This window comes from Schistocerca nitens, chromosome 3, assembly GCF_023898315.1.
Source record: "Schistocerca nitens isolate TAMUIC-IGC-003100 chromosome 3, iqSchNite1.1, whole genome shotgun sequence".
Taxonomy (NCBI): domain Eukaryota; kingdom Metazoa; phylum Arthropoda; class Insecta; order Orthoptera; family Acrididae; genus Schistocerca; species Schistocerca nitens.
This window is the reverse complement of record NC_064616.1, coordinates 244,111,397-244,126,997: the sequence shown is the minus strand read 5'-3', so window position 1 is coordinate 244,126,997 and position 15,601 is coordinate 244,111,397. Positions and strand designations below refer to the sequence as shown.

Here is a 15,601-nt window from a genome sequence, read left to right as displayed (position 1 = left end):
TTCTCCCATGGAGACGATCGTAGAGATGCTGGATGTAGTCCTGTGGAACGGCTTGCCATGCCATTTCCACCTGGCGCCTCAGTTGGACCAGCGTTCGTGCTGGACGTGCAGACCGCGTGAGACGACGCTTCATCCAGTCCCAAACATGCTCAATGGGGGACAGATCCGGAGATCTTGCTGGCCAGGGTAGTTGACTTACACCTTCTAGAGCACGTTGGGTGGCACGGGATACATGCGGACGTGCATTGTCCTGTTGGAACAGCAAGTTCCCTTGCCGGTCTAGGAATGGTAGAACGATGGGTTCGATGACGGTTTGGATGTACCGTGCACTATTCAGTGTCCCCTCGACGATCACCAGTGGTGTACGGCCAGTGTAGGAGATCGCTCCCCACACCATGATGCCGGGTGTTGGCCCTGTGTGCCTCGGTCGTATGCAGTCCTGATTGTGGCGCTCACCTGCACGGCGCCAAACACGCATACGACCATCATTGGCACCAAGGCAGAAGCGACTCTCATCGCTGAAGACGACACGTCTCCATTCGTCCCTCCATTCACGCCTGTCGCGACACCACTGGAGGCGGGCTGCACGATGTTGGGGCGTGAGCGGAAGACGGCCTAACGGTGTGCGGGACCGTAGCCCAGCTTCATGGAGACGGTTGCGAATGGTCCTCGCCGATACCCCAGGAGCAACAGTGTCCCTAATTTGCTGGGAAGTGGCGGTGCGGTCCCCTACGCATGCCCACTATACGCCCTCGCTCAAAGTCCGTCAACTGCACATACGGTTCACGTCCACGCTGTCGCGGCATGCTACCAGTGTTAAAGACTGCGATGGAGCTCCGTATGCCACGGCAAACTTGCTGACACTGACGGCGGCGGTGCACAAATGCTGCGCAGCTAGCGCCATTCGACGGCCAACACCGCGGTTCCTGGTGTGTCCGCTGTGCCGTGCGTGTGATCATTGCTTGTACAGCCCTCTCGCAGTGTCCGGAGCAAGTATGGTGGGTCTGACACACCGGTGTCAATGTGTTCTTTTTTCCATTTCCAGGAGTGTAAATGAATGGCCTGTATACAATGTACAAAGGAAAAAGCTGTAGGTTCTATCCAGTGAAACAGAGATTCGGCTGTTTAGCAACAGCGAAAATCAATTCAAACCGGACTGAACATTTGTTCTATGCAAATAATTGGTGAAACATGATAATTTTACAGAAAATCCTAATGGTGACTGTTGCTTGCTTTAGATAGACAACTGAGTGCAAAAATTGTCCAGATACCTTGCCTGATGGGCTTGTAAACCATTGTATGCTCGTAAAATGGGAATAATTTTATTCTAAAGTAAACACACACGCCCTTCACATCCATGCTCACACCAAACAAAAGAAAGAACATAAACTAGAAGAGTTACCACATGCCCCAAGAACAAATATAGACAGCAAAGGTTTGCTTCACCGGCCTAACGCTCCAACGATGAACACCGAAATTTCATACCGAAGAAGTGAGTGGAAATTATGACACTACGTGTTATTAAGATCGGAAATAAAGAGATACAGAAATACGGATAAACCAAACACAAATCAGCCCAAGCCTCACAAAGCCAAACCAAGAGTAAATATGAAAATTCCGTAAGTCGTTTGGAGCGGGATTAGCCGAGCGGTCTAGGGCGCTGCAGTCATGGACTGTGCGGCTGATCCCGGCGGAGGTTCGAGTCCTCCCTCGGGCATGTGTGTGTGTGTGTTTGTCCTTAGGATAATTTAGGTTAAGTAGTGTGTAAGCTTAGGGACTCATGACCTTAGCAGTTAAGTCCCATAAGATTTCACACACATTTGAACATTTTTTGTAAGTCTTTTATTGTGGAGAAAGAATTGTACACATAAGGAAATTGCCGCAAGGTAATTTCAAGAGGAAACACATTCCGTGAATTGAAGGCTTTCTGAACTATATACTAGCACGTCGGATAGAACAAACAAAGGTATACGTACTAAGGGATAGAAATTACAGAACAGAAATGAAACTACCGAGACAGAAGAATTAAGAATATAAAACATGCAAGTACACGCACATCCAGACTGAGAGACACGAATGCTAACTGACAGCTAGCATAGTTCATACACCACGCACCCTCATTCCTAAGTTTCGTCTGAGCAAACTACCTATAAAATGGAACTATTACAGACACTCCAGCACTCCCTATACGGAACAAAATATTCAGCATGATTATTAAGATCTGAAGTTGTAAAAGAATTACTCTACTGGCCATTAAATTTGGACACCACGAAGATGACGTGCTACAGACGCGAAATTTAACCGACAGGAAGAAGATGCTGTGATATGCAAATGATTAGCTTTTCAGAGCATTCACACAAGGTTGGCGCCGGTGGCGACACCTACAAAATGCTGACATCAGGAAAGTTTCCAACCGATTTCTCATACACAAACAGCAGTTGACCGGCGTTGCCTGGTGAAACGTTGTTGCGATGCCTCGTGTAAGGAGGCGAAATGCGTGCCATCACGTTTCCGACTTTGATAAAGATCGGATTGTAGCCTATCGCGATTGCGGTTTATCGTATCGCGACATTGCTGATCGCGGTGGTGGAGATCCAATGACTGTTAGCAGAATATGGAATCGGTGGGTTCAGGAGGATAATACGGAACGCCGTTCTGGATCCCAACGGCCTCGTATCACTAGCGGTCGAGATGACAGGCATCTTATCCGCATGACTGTAACGGATCGTATAGAAACGTCTCGATCCCTGAGTCAGCAGATGGGGACGTTTGCAAGGCAACAACCATCTGCACGAATAGTTCGACTACGTTTTCAGCAGCATGGACTATCAGCTCGGAGACCACGGCTGCGGTTACCCTTGACGCTGCATCACAGACAGGAGCGCCTGCGATGGTGTACTCGACGACGAACCTGGGTGAACGAATGGCAAAACGTCATTTTTTCGGATGAATCCAGGCTCTGTTTACAGCATTATGATGGTCGCATCCGTGTATGGCGACATCGTTGTGAAAGCACATAAGAAGCGTGTCTTCGTCACCGCCATACTGGCGTTTCACCCGGCGTGATGGTATGGGGTGCCATTGTTTACACGTCTCGGTCACCTCTTGTTCGCATTGACGGCACTTTGAACTGTGGACGCTACATTTCAGATGTGTTGCGACCCGTGGCTCTACCCTTCATTCGATCCCTGCGAAACCCTACATTTCAGCAGGATAATGCACGACCGCATGTTGCAGGTCCTGTACGGGTCTTTCTGGATACAGAAAATGTTCGACTGCTGCCATGGCCAGCACATTCTCCAGATCTCTCACCAATTGAAAATGTCTGGTCAATGGTGGCTGAGCAACTGGCTCGTCTCAATTCGCCAGTCACTACTCTTGATGAACTCTGGTATCGTGCTGAAGCTGCATGGGCAGCTGTACCTGTACGCGCCATCCAAGCTCTGTTTGACTGAATGCCCAGGCGTATCAAGGCCGTTATTAAGGCCAGAGGTACAGATTTCTCAGGATCTACGCACCCAAATTGTGTGAAAAAACATGGTCCGACGAGCGACCTCTAGCACCAAAATCCCAGGAACGAGTGAAGAGCATACTAGCAACATCGGGTTCCACTCAGGGCGCGGAAGTGCTCAGAGAATACCCTTTCCGCACCCTGCCAACTTACGCACAATAGGTCTTCGACCAGAACGAACCAAACCTCTTTGCCTCACTCTAATCCGTACTAGAGTTGGCTAAACTGCCACAGAGCAAACGAGAATTTTACCGGCTACCAAACATTATGAAAACCCACTAGAGAGACGTATTCACTTACTCTGTCATTCCAAGACGGGAGGAATGAGAAAGAATGATAGAAGAACAATGTTAACAAATCATAATAAAGTGCGAGGCAGCTAGAAGGAACACAGATACCTAATTTATGCGTGTAATCCAGATACACAACAAACATGTAGTTAGAAAATATAAGAATTTGTGGCTGATAATGAGGTACTCAGCTGCTAACTCTTTCTCCGGTGATAAAGACTTGGAAAATGAAGCGAAATTTTTGTGAAATATTGAGAGAGAGAGAGAGCGGTTAAAAAAGTGTCACATACTCCTACTGGAGAAAGTAGAAGAAACATTCCTACAATAGTTGTTGTTGTTGTGGTCTTCAGTCCAGAGACTGGTTTGATGAAGCTCTCCATGCTACTCTATCCTGTGCGAGGTTCTCCATCTCCCAGTACCTACTGCAACCTACATCCTTCTGAATCTGTTTAGTGTATTCATCTCTTGGTCTCCCTCTCCGATTTTTACCCTCCACGGTGCCCTCCAATACTAAATTGGTGATCCCCCGATGCCTCAGAATATGCCCTACCAACCGATCACTTCTTCTAGTCAAGTTGTGCCACAAATTTCCCTTCTCTCCAATTCTATTCAGTACCTCCTCATTAGTTATGTGATCTACCCATCTAATCTTCATCATTCTTCTGTAGCACCACATTTCGAAAGCTCCTATTCTCTTCTAGTCTAAAATATTTATCGTCCATGTTTCACTTCCATACATGGCTACACTCCATACAAATACTTTCATAAACGACTTCCTGACACTTAAATCTATACTCGATGTTAACAAATTTCTCTTCTTCAGAAATGCTTCCCTTGCCATTGCCAGTCTACATTTCATATAATCTCTACTTCGACCATCATCAGTTATTTTGCTCCCCAAATAGCAATACTCATTTACTATGTTAAGCGTCTCATTTCCTAATCTAATTCCCGCAGCATCACCCGATTTAATTCGACTACATTCCATTACACCCGTTTTGCCTTTGTTGATGTTCGTCTTATATCCTCCTTTCAAGACACTATCCATTCCGTTCAGCTGCTCTTCCAGGTCCTTTGCTGTCTCTGACAGAATTACAATGTGATCGGCGAACGTCAACGTTTTTATTTCTTCTCCATGGATTTTAATTCCTACTCCAAATTTTTCTTCAGTTTCATGTACTGCTTGCTCAATATACAGATTGAATAACATCGGGGAGAGGCTACAACCCTGTCTCACTCCCTTCCCAACCACTGCTTCCCTTTCATGCCCCTTGACTCGTATAACTGCCATCTGGTTTCTGTACAAATTGTAAATAGCCTTTCGCTCCCTGTATTTTACCCCTGCCACCTTCAGAATTTGAAAGAGAGTATTCCAGTCAACATTGTCAAAAGCTTTCTCTAAGTCTACAAATGTTAGAAACGTAGGTTTGCCTTTCCTTAACCTATTTTCTAAGATATGTCGTAGGGGCAGTATTGCCCCCTACAATTATATGACCGGAAACTATTAAACATAAAAACTTTGTATGAAACAAGTAATGTTTATTAATCGGTGTTGTAGGCCCTCTTATTGTTGCAGTTTGTTACCGGCTCCTCCTGCGCCCCCCCCCCCCCTTCCCCCCTCCACCAGCCGCTCGGTCTGGGGCCTCTTGCCACGGTTCGCGAGGCTCCCGCCGTTGGAGGTTCGAGTCCTACCTCGTGCGTGGGTGTGTGTGTTGTCCTCAGCGGAAGTTAGTTTAAGTTAGATTAAGTAGTATGTAAGCCTAGGGACCGATGACCTCAGCAGTTTGGTCCCATAGGAACTTACCACCTTCCCTTCCCTCCACCCCCCCCCCTCCCCCAGATAACGTGTTGTCATCCCCACACTTTTAATGTAGCACAAATGTTTACCATTTTAACAGTAACAACGATAGAACACAATTTTTTAATGACAGTAAAATATTTAAATTGTTTTAACAAAACAACAATTTGTGTATACTGTTGTGCTTAACATGTAACATTAGCCGGCCGAAGTGGCCGAGCAGTTCTAGGCGCTTCAGTCTGGAACCGCGCGACCGCTACGGTCGCAGGTTCGAATCCTGCCTCGGGCATGGATGTGTGTGATGTCCTTAGGTTAGTTAGGTTTAAGTAGTTCTAAGTTCTAGGGGACTGATGACCTAAGATATCAAGTGCCATAGTGCTCAGAGCCATGTAACATTAGCTTAACTTCCAAGAAATTACAGTTCAGAGAAATACAGCATTTCAAAAACATTCGTCTGAAAATTTTAGAAGTGCATGCGACATGCAATTAATTCAAGAATAGCCATAGACACTGACACGCAACTTCGAAAGCGTCATAATTTACACGGAATAAAATAGTGTTGTGTACTCACCATTATCAGTGTTTCATTTAGCATTAGGATTGTAAATACAGGTCTGCAGACGTTGTCAGTGCGAGCGTTTAAATAAAGCGAATCCTATTTCTTTTTGCTGTTTGCTACTACGTTCAGGCAGTCAGCCTTTTGTGTTAGGAGAGGGTCTTTCCCTTTCTGTCTCTGCTTATTCCACTCCCCGTGATTTACCCCTTCAGTTGACTCGGAATACATAGCGGATTTGTTGATAGGAGCTACAGTCAGGCGGTGAAGATGCACGTTGTCCGGCTCGGCAGCTGCACGGTCAGCGCAGCAGATTGCTAAGTGTAGGAGGACCGGGTTCGGTTCCCAGCCGAATCGTTGATTTATCCACTTAGGGGCTGGGTGTTGTGTTGGATGATTGGGTGCGCCCCGAAAGCCACTTAAAAAGAATGCTCGTTCTCCTGGCTGTACGTTCTTTGCAGGCGATCAATCTGCAAGCCCAAGGAAGTAGACCAGCCTCCCCACACCAAATGGAAAGTACCCCTGCGTTAAACATAGCTTGTAACTTCCAGAATTCCAGGCCATTCTCCTTTATTCTCTGAAAGTCAGCTGAGAAACTTGGAAATTTGTAGATACAAATCCCTGCCGTAATATGGATCAACTGCATAAATTAAGCGTACAACAGAAAAGCAGCTAGCGGAAGTTACGTATAGTGTGGCACACGAAACAATCCCAACATTTTTTTCTGTACAAAATTATCTGTTTCAGTTGAAATACATTAATATAACGTACAGCGTGTTAACAATAAACCTCAAGATTATGTTCTGCTTATGACGTGTTCACTATGACGATCATAACCTCTACCAACTTCTTCAACACGACCTCTCATGCTATGAATTACTCGCTCACACCTATCTTTGGTTATTTCGTTGCTCGCCTCAGTTATCCGCACTCGCACTTCCATTACTGTACGAGGAAGCGTAGAGAAAATCTTTTCCTTTAGAAATCTCCACAGAAGAATATCAGATGGATTCAGATCAGAACCGTTCGGGGGCCAGTTTTGTCCACAAGTGAGACGATTAGGAAATCTGTCTGAAATGTCATTTGCCTTACAATGTTATGCAAGAAGTGTAAGACAGCATTAGCTGTGTGTGGTGTGGCAGCATCCGGTATGAACCACAGGTTTTCTAATTGAAATCCTTCAAGAAGCTGAAAATCTAAAAAATGGTTCAAATGTCTCTGAGCACTATGGGACTTAACTTCAGAGGTCATCAGTCCCCTAGAACTTAGAACCACTTAAACCTAACTAACCTAAGGACATCACACACATCCATGCCCGAGGCAGGATTCGAACCTGCGACAGTAGCAGTCGCGCGGTTCCAGACTGAAGCGCCTAGAACCGCTCGGCCACACCGGCCGGCTCTGAAAATCTAACATTGTTCAACAGTACGCAGTGATTCACAGCCCATTCACTATTCTTCGACGTTTCTTGTCCGTCGTTGATTTAGACAGCAACGTTATTTTGTACGGATACAATCATTATTAGTTCAAAATGTTAAAATGTGTGTGAATTCCCAAGGGGCCAAACTGCTGAGATCACCGGTCCCTAGACTTACACACTACTTAAACTAACTTACGCTAAGAGCAGCACATACACCCATGCCCGAGGGAGGACTCGAATCTCCGGCGGGAGGGGCAACGCAGTCAGTGACATGACCCCTCAAACCGCGCGGCCACTCCGCGCGGCCCATCATTAGTAAATGCTTCGTAAAGTCTATATATTGTTTTAAATGAGGGCGACCACCGAGTTTTAAACTGTTCATCTACATCTACATCTACATTCATACTCCGCAAGCCACCCAACGGTGTGTGGCGGAGGGCACTTTACGTGCCACTGTCATTACCTCCCTTTCCTGTTCCAGTCGCGTATGGTTCGCGGGAAGAACGACTGACTGAAAGCCTCCGTGCGCGCTCTAATCTCTCTAATTTTACATTCGTGATCTCCTCGGGAGGTATAAGTAGGGGGAAGCAATATACTCGATACCTCATCCAGAAACGCACCCTCTCGAAACCTGGCGAGCAAGCTACACCGCGATGCAGAGCGCCTCTCTTGCAGAGTCTGCCACTTGAGTTTATTAAACATCTCCGTAACGCTATCACGGTTACCAAATAACCCTGTGACGAAACGCGCCGCTCTTCTTTGGATCTTCTCTATCTCCTCCGTCAACCCGATCTGGTACGGATCCCACACTGATGAGCAATACTCAAGTATAGGTCGAACGAGTGTTTTGTAAGCCACCTCCTTTGTTGCTGGACTACATTTTCTAAGCACTCTCCCAATGAATCTCAACCTGGTACCCGCCTTACCAACAATTAATTTTATATGATCATTCCACTTCAAATCGTTCCGCACGCATACTAAAAATCGTTCAAATGGCTCTGAGCACTATGGGACTCAACTGCTGTGGTCATAAGTCCCCTAGAACTTAGAACTACTTAAACCTAACTAACCTAAGGACATCACACACATCCATGCCCGAGGCAGGATTCGAACCTACGACCGTAGCGGTCGTGCGGTTCCAGACTGTAGCGCCTTTAACCGCTCGGCCACTCCGGCCGGCTCGCACGCATACTCCCAGATATTTTACAGAAGTAACTGCTACCAGTGTTTGTTCCGCTATCATATAATCATACAATAAAGGATCCTTCTTTCTATGTATTCGCAATACATTACATTTGTCTATGTTAAGGGACAGTTGCCACTCCCTGCACCAAGTGCCTATCCGCTGCAGATCTTCCTGCATTTCGCTACAATTTTCTAATGCTGCAACTTCTCTGTATACTACAGCATCATCCGCGAAAAGCCGCATGGAACTTCCGACACTATCTACTAGGTCTCTGTGAAAACATCACACTTCTCGTTTCGTTAAAAAGTAGCACACGTGGTTTCATTAAAAAGTAGCACACGCGGTATTCAACAGCCAGTCTTCTTTTATCAGCCATCTTGGAACGATAAACAGTGCACTCGGAAATAAAAGAACTAACCTCCATCAGCTACTCTCTCTTAGTCCAATGTAACTTACAGTAATAACTGATAATATGAAAAAATTAATCCCAAAACATACGTGTGATCATTTCGTGCGCTACTCTGTACTACCACAGGTTATCTACGATGAATGCACGAGCTATGCAGAAGTGCTGCAAAGCAGACTGCAAGACGAGGTATGTTTCATTTTTGCGATATTGCAGTGCCTGTGTTATTCTGATGACGGTGCACCGCGGCGACCACAGCCGTTACGAAACACATGTATTCGCAATTGCGAATAATGACTACCATCAGCTGTGGAATGGAATGACGGCAATGAAAATTTATGCCGGACCGGGACTCGAAACCAGATTTCCCGCTTATCGCGATAAGGGGGAAATCCGAGTTCGAATAATGGTCCGACACGAATTTTCATTGCCGTCATTCCGTTCTACAGCTGATGGTAGTCATTATTCGCAATTGTGAATTCATCTGATGTGTTTCACTTTTGTGTCAGAGCACCGCGGTGAGTGGATCCCCGTTTGCAGTTTCAGAGGAGGAGGGGTCGTCTCGCCGCAAGCGGCCGCGACGCAACCGTACCATGTTCACTGCGGCGCAGTTGGCAGCCCTGGAGCGAGTGTTCGAGCGCACGCACTACCCGGACTCGTTCGCACGGGAGCAGCTGGCACGCCGCGTCAACCTCACCGAGGCGCGTGTACAGGTGACCATTTCCACACACCTCCTTCGCAAGTAGAAATAAGAGTATTAGATCCTTGCAGAAGTTCGTAGCTCTTTCGCTACGGTAAAAGTAATTGTTTTAAACGAATTATCCATTATTCACACCTCTCTTCCAGCGCTGGATAAGTGTCTCTCTTTAAAATACAGGGTGATTCAAAAAGAATACCACAACTTTTAAAATGTGTATTTAATGAAAGAAACATAACATAACCTTCTGTTATACATCATTACAAAGAGTATTTAAAAAGGTTTTTCTTCACTCAAAAACAAGTTCAGAGATGTTCAATATGGCCCCCTCCAGACACACGAGCAATATCAACCCGATACTCCAACTCGTTCCACACTCTCTGTAGCATATCAGGCGTAACAGTTTGGATAGCTGCTGTTATTTCTCGTTTCAAATCATCAATGGTGGCTGGGAGAGGTGGCCGAAACACCATATCCTTAACATACCCCCATAAGAAAAAATCGCAGGGGGATCAGGGCTTCTTGGAGGCCAGTGATGAAGTGCTCTGTCACGGGCTGCCTGGCGGCCGATCCATCGCCTCCGGTAGTTGACGTTCAGGTAGTTACGGACAGATAAGTGCCAATGTGGTGGCGCTCCATCCTACTGAAATATGAATTGTTGTGCTTCTTGTTCGAGCTGAGGGAACAGCCAATTCTCTAACATCTCCAGATACTGTAGTCCAGTTACAGTAGCACCTTCGAAGAAAAAGGGACCAAAAACATCAACTGACGCTGACGCCTAGTCAACAGCGCCTCAAGCGAACAAATGTACAACTAAATGAAACTTTATAGCTCCCTTAATTCGCCGACAGATAGTGCTTAGCTCTGCCTTTTGTCGTTGCAGAGTTTTAAATTCCTAAAGTTGTGGTATTCTTTTTGAATCACCCTGTATAAAAAACAGCTCGTTTTCTGATGAACATTTTATTAGCGCAGTTTAAAAAGGATTTTGATATCGAAGAAGTACCTTCACAGATTATTGAATAGCTGTTAGGTCGAAAAGTATGATCGCGAGAATACTGAAGATGTGAAGTCACTACTCAGCCGAGGTAATGGATAGCTCCTATCATCGTATTAACAGCGTGTAGGCGTTCACTTTGTAGCAAGAGCAGTTGATGCCAACTTCTTGGTCAGTTTAAGTAGATAAACTACTACCACAAAGCGCCTAAATTACTAGCAACAGACGTCAACGCATATCGTTACATTTCTGGACAGGGACTTGTAGGAAGAAAACTATTTACCATCCTGTTGGGGATGAATTCATTAGGGACTGATCACAAGCTTCAGCTGGACAGGGATGGGAAAGGGTTAAAAATGAAGTGATACGGTACTATTGGCCAGCAGACCCCCTGTGGGGTTGTCTTTGCAAGTCTTTATATTTGATCATACCTCGGAGATGGAGACGTAATGAAATGGTAAGGGCAACACATTTACCCGGTCCGCAAGCGAAGGAAATGTCCGACCTGGTAGGGAATCGAACCTGGCACCACGCGATCTGGAGGCAGCGACACTGCTAACTTTTTTTCTTTCTGTCTATTTCTTAGTCGTTTTTCTGCTACAGCACTGTGTTGTTGTTATCAGCATGGCAATGCATCCCGCCATAAATCAGCATGCCTGAGACAATGATATGAGAACAATATCATTTCCGTAATGGACTGGCCTACCCAAAGTTCCGACCAGAACCCAATGGAATATCTTCAGGACGAGTTAGAACGTCGACATAGCTCCAGGTCTCAGCGTCCAGCATCACTACCTTCTCTGTTTTCATCTGTTGAGGAAGAATGGAGTGCCACTTCTCCACAGACGTTTAAACACCTCATTGCAAGTGTCCCCAACAGAGTTCAAGCCATCATACAGGTGAAGGGTGGACACACCCCAAATTAATGTCCACTAATAGGTGTCGGGTTACTTTTGATGACATAAGGTATATCAAAGTGTTTGGGTGCTACAAATCAAAGCTCCACTGTGTTGTTGGCAGTTGCGAATCGCTCGTGTAAAAGCAGTCATCTATGATATGACAGAATCTGTCTCGTCCCGTCTTAAGTGGTACAAATATTTTACCTTCCTCTGATGCTTTCGTCCTACAACTGAATTAAAAAAAAAAATGTAGGTCGGAAGCATTCGTTGTTTTCCACTTGACACCATGTCCTCCTCAAGGTCACAAATAACATCAGAATTCCTTCAAATGCAGAAAATACATGTTATACCTATAAGAGGCTGTCAAATGAAAACGAGACAAATGGAAAAAAGTATGTAAACTGTTTATTACTTCAAAAGTATTCGCTATCACTGTTAATACATTTACCCTATAGTGAGACAAGGCTGACAATACCTTCATGAAAATACAGGGTGATTCAAAAAGAATACCACAACTTTAGGAATTTAAAACTCTGCAACGACAAAAGGCAGAGCTAAGCACTATCTGTCGGCGAATTAAGGGAGCTATAAAGTTTCATTTAGTTGTACATTTGTTCGCTTGAGGCGCTGTTGACTAGGTGTCAGCGTCAGTTGATGCTAAGATGGCGACCACTCAACAGAAAGCTAGCAGAGAGCTGCAAATTCCACAATCAACTGTATGGAGAGTCCTACGAAAAAGGTTAGTTATGAAACCTTATCGTCTGAAATTGGTTCAAGCACTGTCTGCAGCTGATAAGATTAAAAGAATCGATTTCTGTGATTTTATCCTTGCTCAAATGGAAACAGATGAATCTTTCATTTCAAAGATTGTGTTTAGTGATGAAGCAACTTTCCACATTAACGGGAAAGTCAACCGTCACAATGTCTGTATATGGGGCACTGAGAATCCGCGGGAAACAACTCAGTATGAACGTGACTCGCCTAAGGTAAACGTTTTCTGTGCCATTGCAGCCAATAAAGTTTTTGGTCCCTTTTTCTTCGAAGGTGCTACTGTAACTGGACTACAGTATCTGGAGATGTTAGAGAATTGGCTGTTCCCTCAGCTCGAACAAGAAGCACAACAACTCATATTTCAGCAGGATGGAGCGCCACCACATTGGCACTTATCTGTCCGTAACTACCTGAACGTCAACCACCCGAGGCGATGGATCGGCCGCCAGGCAGCCCGTGACAGAGCACTTCATCACTGGCCTCCAAGAAGCCCTGATCTTACCCCCTGCGATTTTTTCTTATGGGGGTATGTTAAGGATATGGTGTTTCGGCCACCTCTCCCAGCCACCATTGATGATTTGAAACGAGAAATAACAGCAGCTATCCAAACGGTTACGCCTGATATGCTACAGAGAGTGTGGAACGAGTTGGAGTATCGGGTTGATATTGCTCGAGTGTCTGGAGGGGGCCATATTGAACATCTCTGAACTTGTTTTTGAGTGAAAAAAAAACGTTTTTAAATACTCTTTGTAATGATGTATAACAGAAGGTTATATTATGTTTCTTTCATTAAATACACATTTTTAAAGTTGTGGTATTCTTTTGGAATCACCCTGTATGATTGCGGAACCATGATTGTACTCAGGCGAGCACCTCTCCGTGGCCGGCCGAAGTGGCCGAGCGGTTCTAGGCGCTGCAGTATGGAACCGCGTGCCCGCTAGGTCGCAGGTTCGAATCCTGCCTCGGGCATGGATGTGTGTGATGTCCTTAGGTTAGTTAGGTTTAACTAGTTCTAAGTGCTAGGGGACTGATGACCTCAGAAGTTAAGTCCCACAGTGCTCAGAGTCATTTGAACCATTTGATCCTCTCCGTGCTAAGCAAATCGACGGCAACGAACATCCTTCGTCAGACCTCCAAATATATGGATGTCGCATAGGGAGAGATCAGGACTGTGTGATTGGAGGACGTGTAAGGGGTTCCAAGCTGAACCTCTGCGGTGTAGCCGAAACAGCTTTGGCAACAAGTGAGCCGCCCATATTCTAGGTTTTATTTATTAAGTTAGTACCAGGTTGTGTGAACGAATAACGGATAACAGTTGTTGCATCACGCGAAAAACAGTTGTGCCGAAGAATAAATTCGATTTACTAGCGAACGTCAAATGTATGTCTTCCACATTACAGAAGGGTGTACATACAGCTCCTTGTCATTACTTATCAATTTACTGCACAAGAACTTGAAAGACTTATCTTAAGCTCTCCCCACATCTTGACAGCGACTCCACAGGAAGCACTGTACTCTTTGATTTAGGTCACTTTACAGCTTCAGCTACTGATTACTTTCAGGCACTGTTTCTTGATAATGGTAACTCTGAAATGTTTCACTGATGTACATCACAACAACAAAAGGTAAAAAAACAGGGTAAACTGTTCCACCATGCTACGTCACAAACTGTATTGGCAAAACATATGTAAAAATAATTTACGACCAAAATTCCAACATGTCATGCTTGTAGTCTCTTGAAAATTATAATAAAATAATAATACAATCAGTGCAGTTGAAAAAAAATTCACTAGCATAAATCATATGGGCATGTGATATGAAAGCAGTATGCAGGCAATAGCAATAACTGCAGCAAACATGCCCTAAAAAAGTGATAATGCTTTGAGACCAGCAAACAAATTAACATGAGAAAAAGCCGCATGAAAAGAGGGACGATGGGCCCCATTATGCATCCATGCCGTGTTACTTAATTTCCAAGAGGAAACTGGGCCTCTCTCGCCAACCTACATTGCCGGGCCGGCCAGGCCGGCCGGTGTGGCCGAGCGGTTCTAGGCGCTTCAGTCTGGAACCGCACGACCGCAACGGTCGCAGGTTCGAATCCTGCCTCGGGCATGGATGTGTGTGATGTCCTTAGGTTAGTTAGTTTCAAGTAGTTCTAAGTTCTAGGGGACTGATGACCTCAGTTGTTAAGTCCCATAGTGCTCAGAACCATTTGAACCATTTTTTTACATTGCCTGAAAAAAATTGTACACCCTTATAGAGGTTTCCAATTCACTCAAGATTTATTGTTGCAACAGTGCATATGGAGTACATGAAACGATTCCATTTACGTGACAGGTGTCGATCCATGCTGAAATACCCATATTAGCACGTGATGTAGCCTCTAGGCCGACGAGGCAGGCCCTTACCCTGGCAACCAGTCATTCTGTAAGAGTTGTTGGTTGACGAATCGCACTAATCACTTCTCTTCCCGTCATATCCCACACGTGCTCGATTGGAGACAAGTCCGGAGATCGTGCTTGGCAGAAGTTGCTGAGCACGTTGATTTTCACGGACAATGTGTGGGCGAGCATTATCCTGTTGGAACAACACATCACCTTCTTGTTACAAGAACGGCAAAACAACGGGTCTAACAACATTCTGCACGTACCAAGCGCTGGTTAGCGTCTCCTTCAGAAACACCAAAAGTAAAGAGGAGTTAGCTTATTGCACCCAGACCATGAGGTCTGGGATGGGACCAGTGAGTCTTGGACGATGGCCCTTTAGGAGACAGCATTTACCAGTTCTATGTCGTAAGAGCGAACGACCATCGCTTGCATGCAGGCAGTACTTGCTTTCATCGCTGAAGACTACGGCGCGCCATTCCATCTTCCAAGTGATCCTCTGACGGCACCAGTCGAGCCATGCGCATCCTTGGTGTGGCGTGACTGGAAGATGGGCTACAGGTGTGTGTGCCCGTTGTCGTACTACTAATAAACGGTTCGCAAAAGTTCCTGACGAGCGTCAGTGTTACGTGTACATCCAGAACCTCGTCTACGAATGTGAGAACGTTCACGTAACCACTGACACCAGTATT

General features: G+C 45.5%; 1 protein-coding gene across 2 annotated transcripts in view; it reads left to right on the top strand.

Annotated features, from left to right (window-relative positions):
- LOC126249559 (paired mesoderm homeobox protein 2-like) overlaps positions 1-15,601 on the top strand; it is a 584,838-nt gene that overhangs the window by 237,093 nt on the left and 332,144 nt on the right. For both annotated transcript variants that reach the window (XM_049951224.1, XM_049951223.1), the window contains exon 2: positions 9,705-9,877. In XM_049951224.1, coding sequence (XP_049807181.1) covers positions 9,705-9,877 — 173 coding nt within the window. The remainder of the gene's footprint in view (positions 1-9,704; positions 9,878-15,601) is intronic.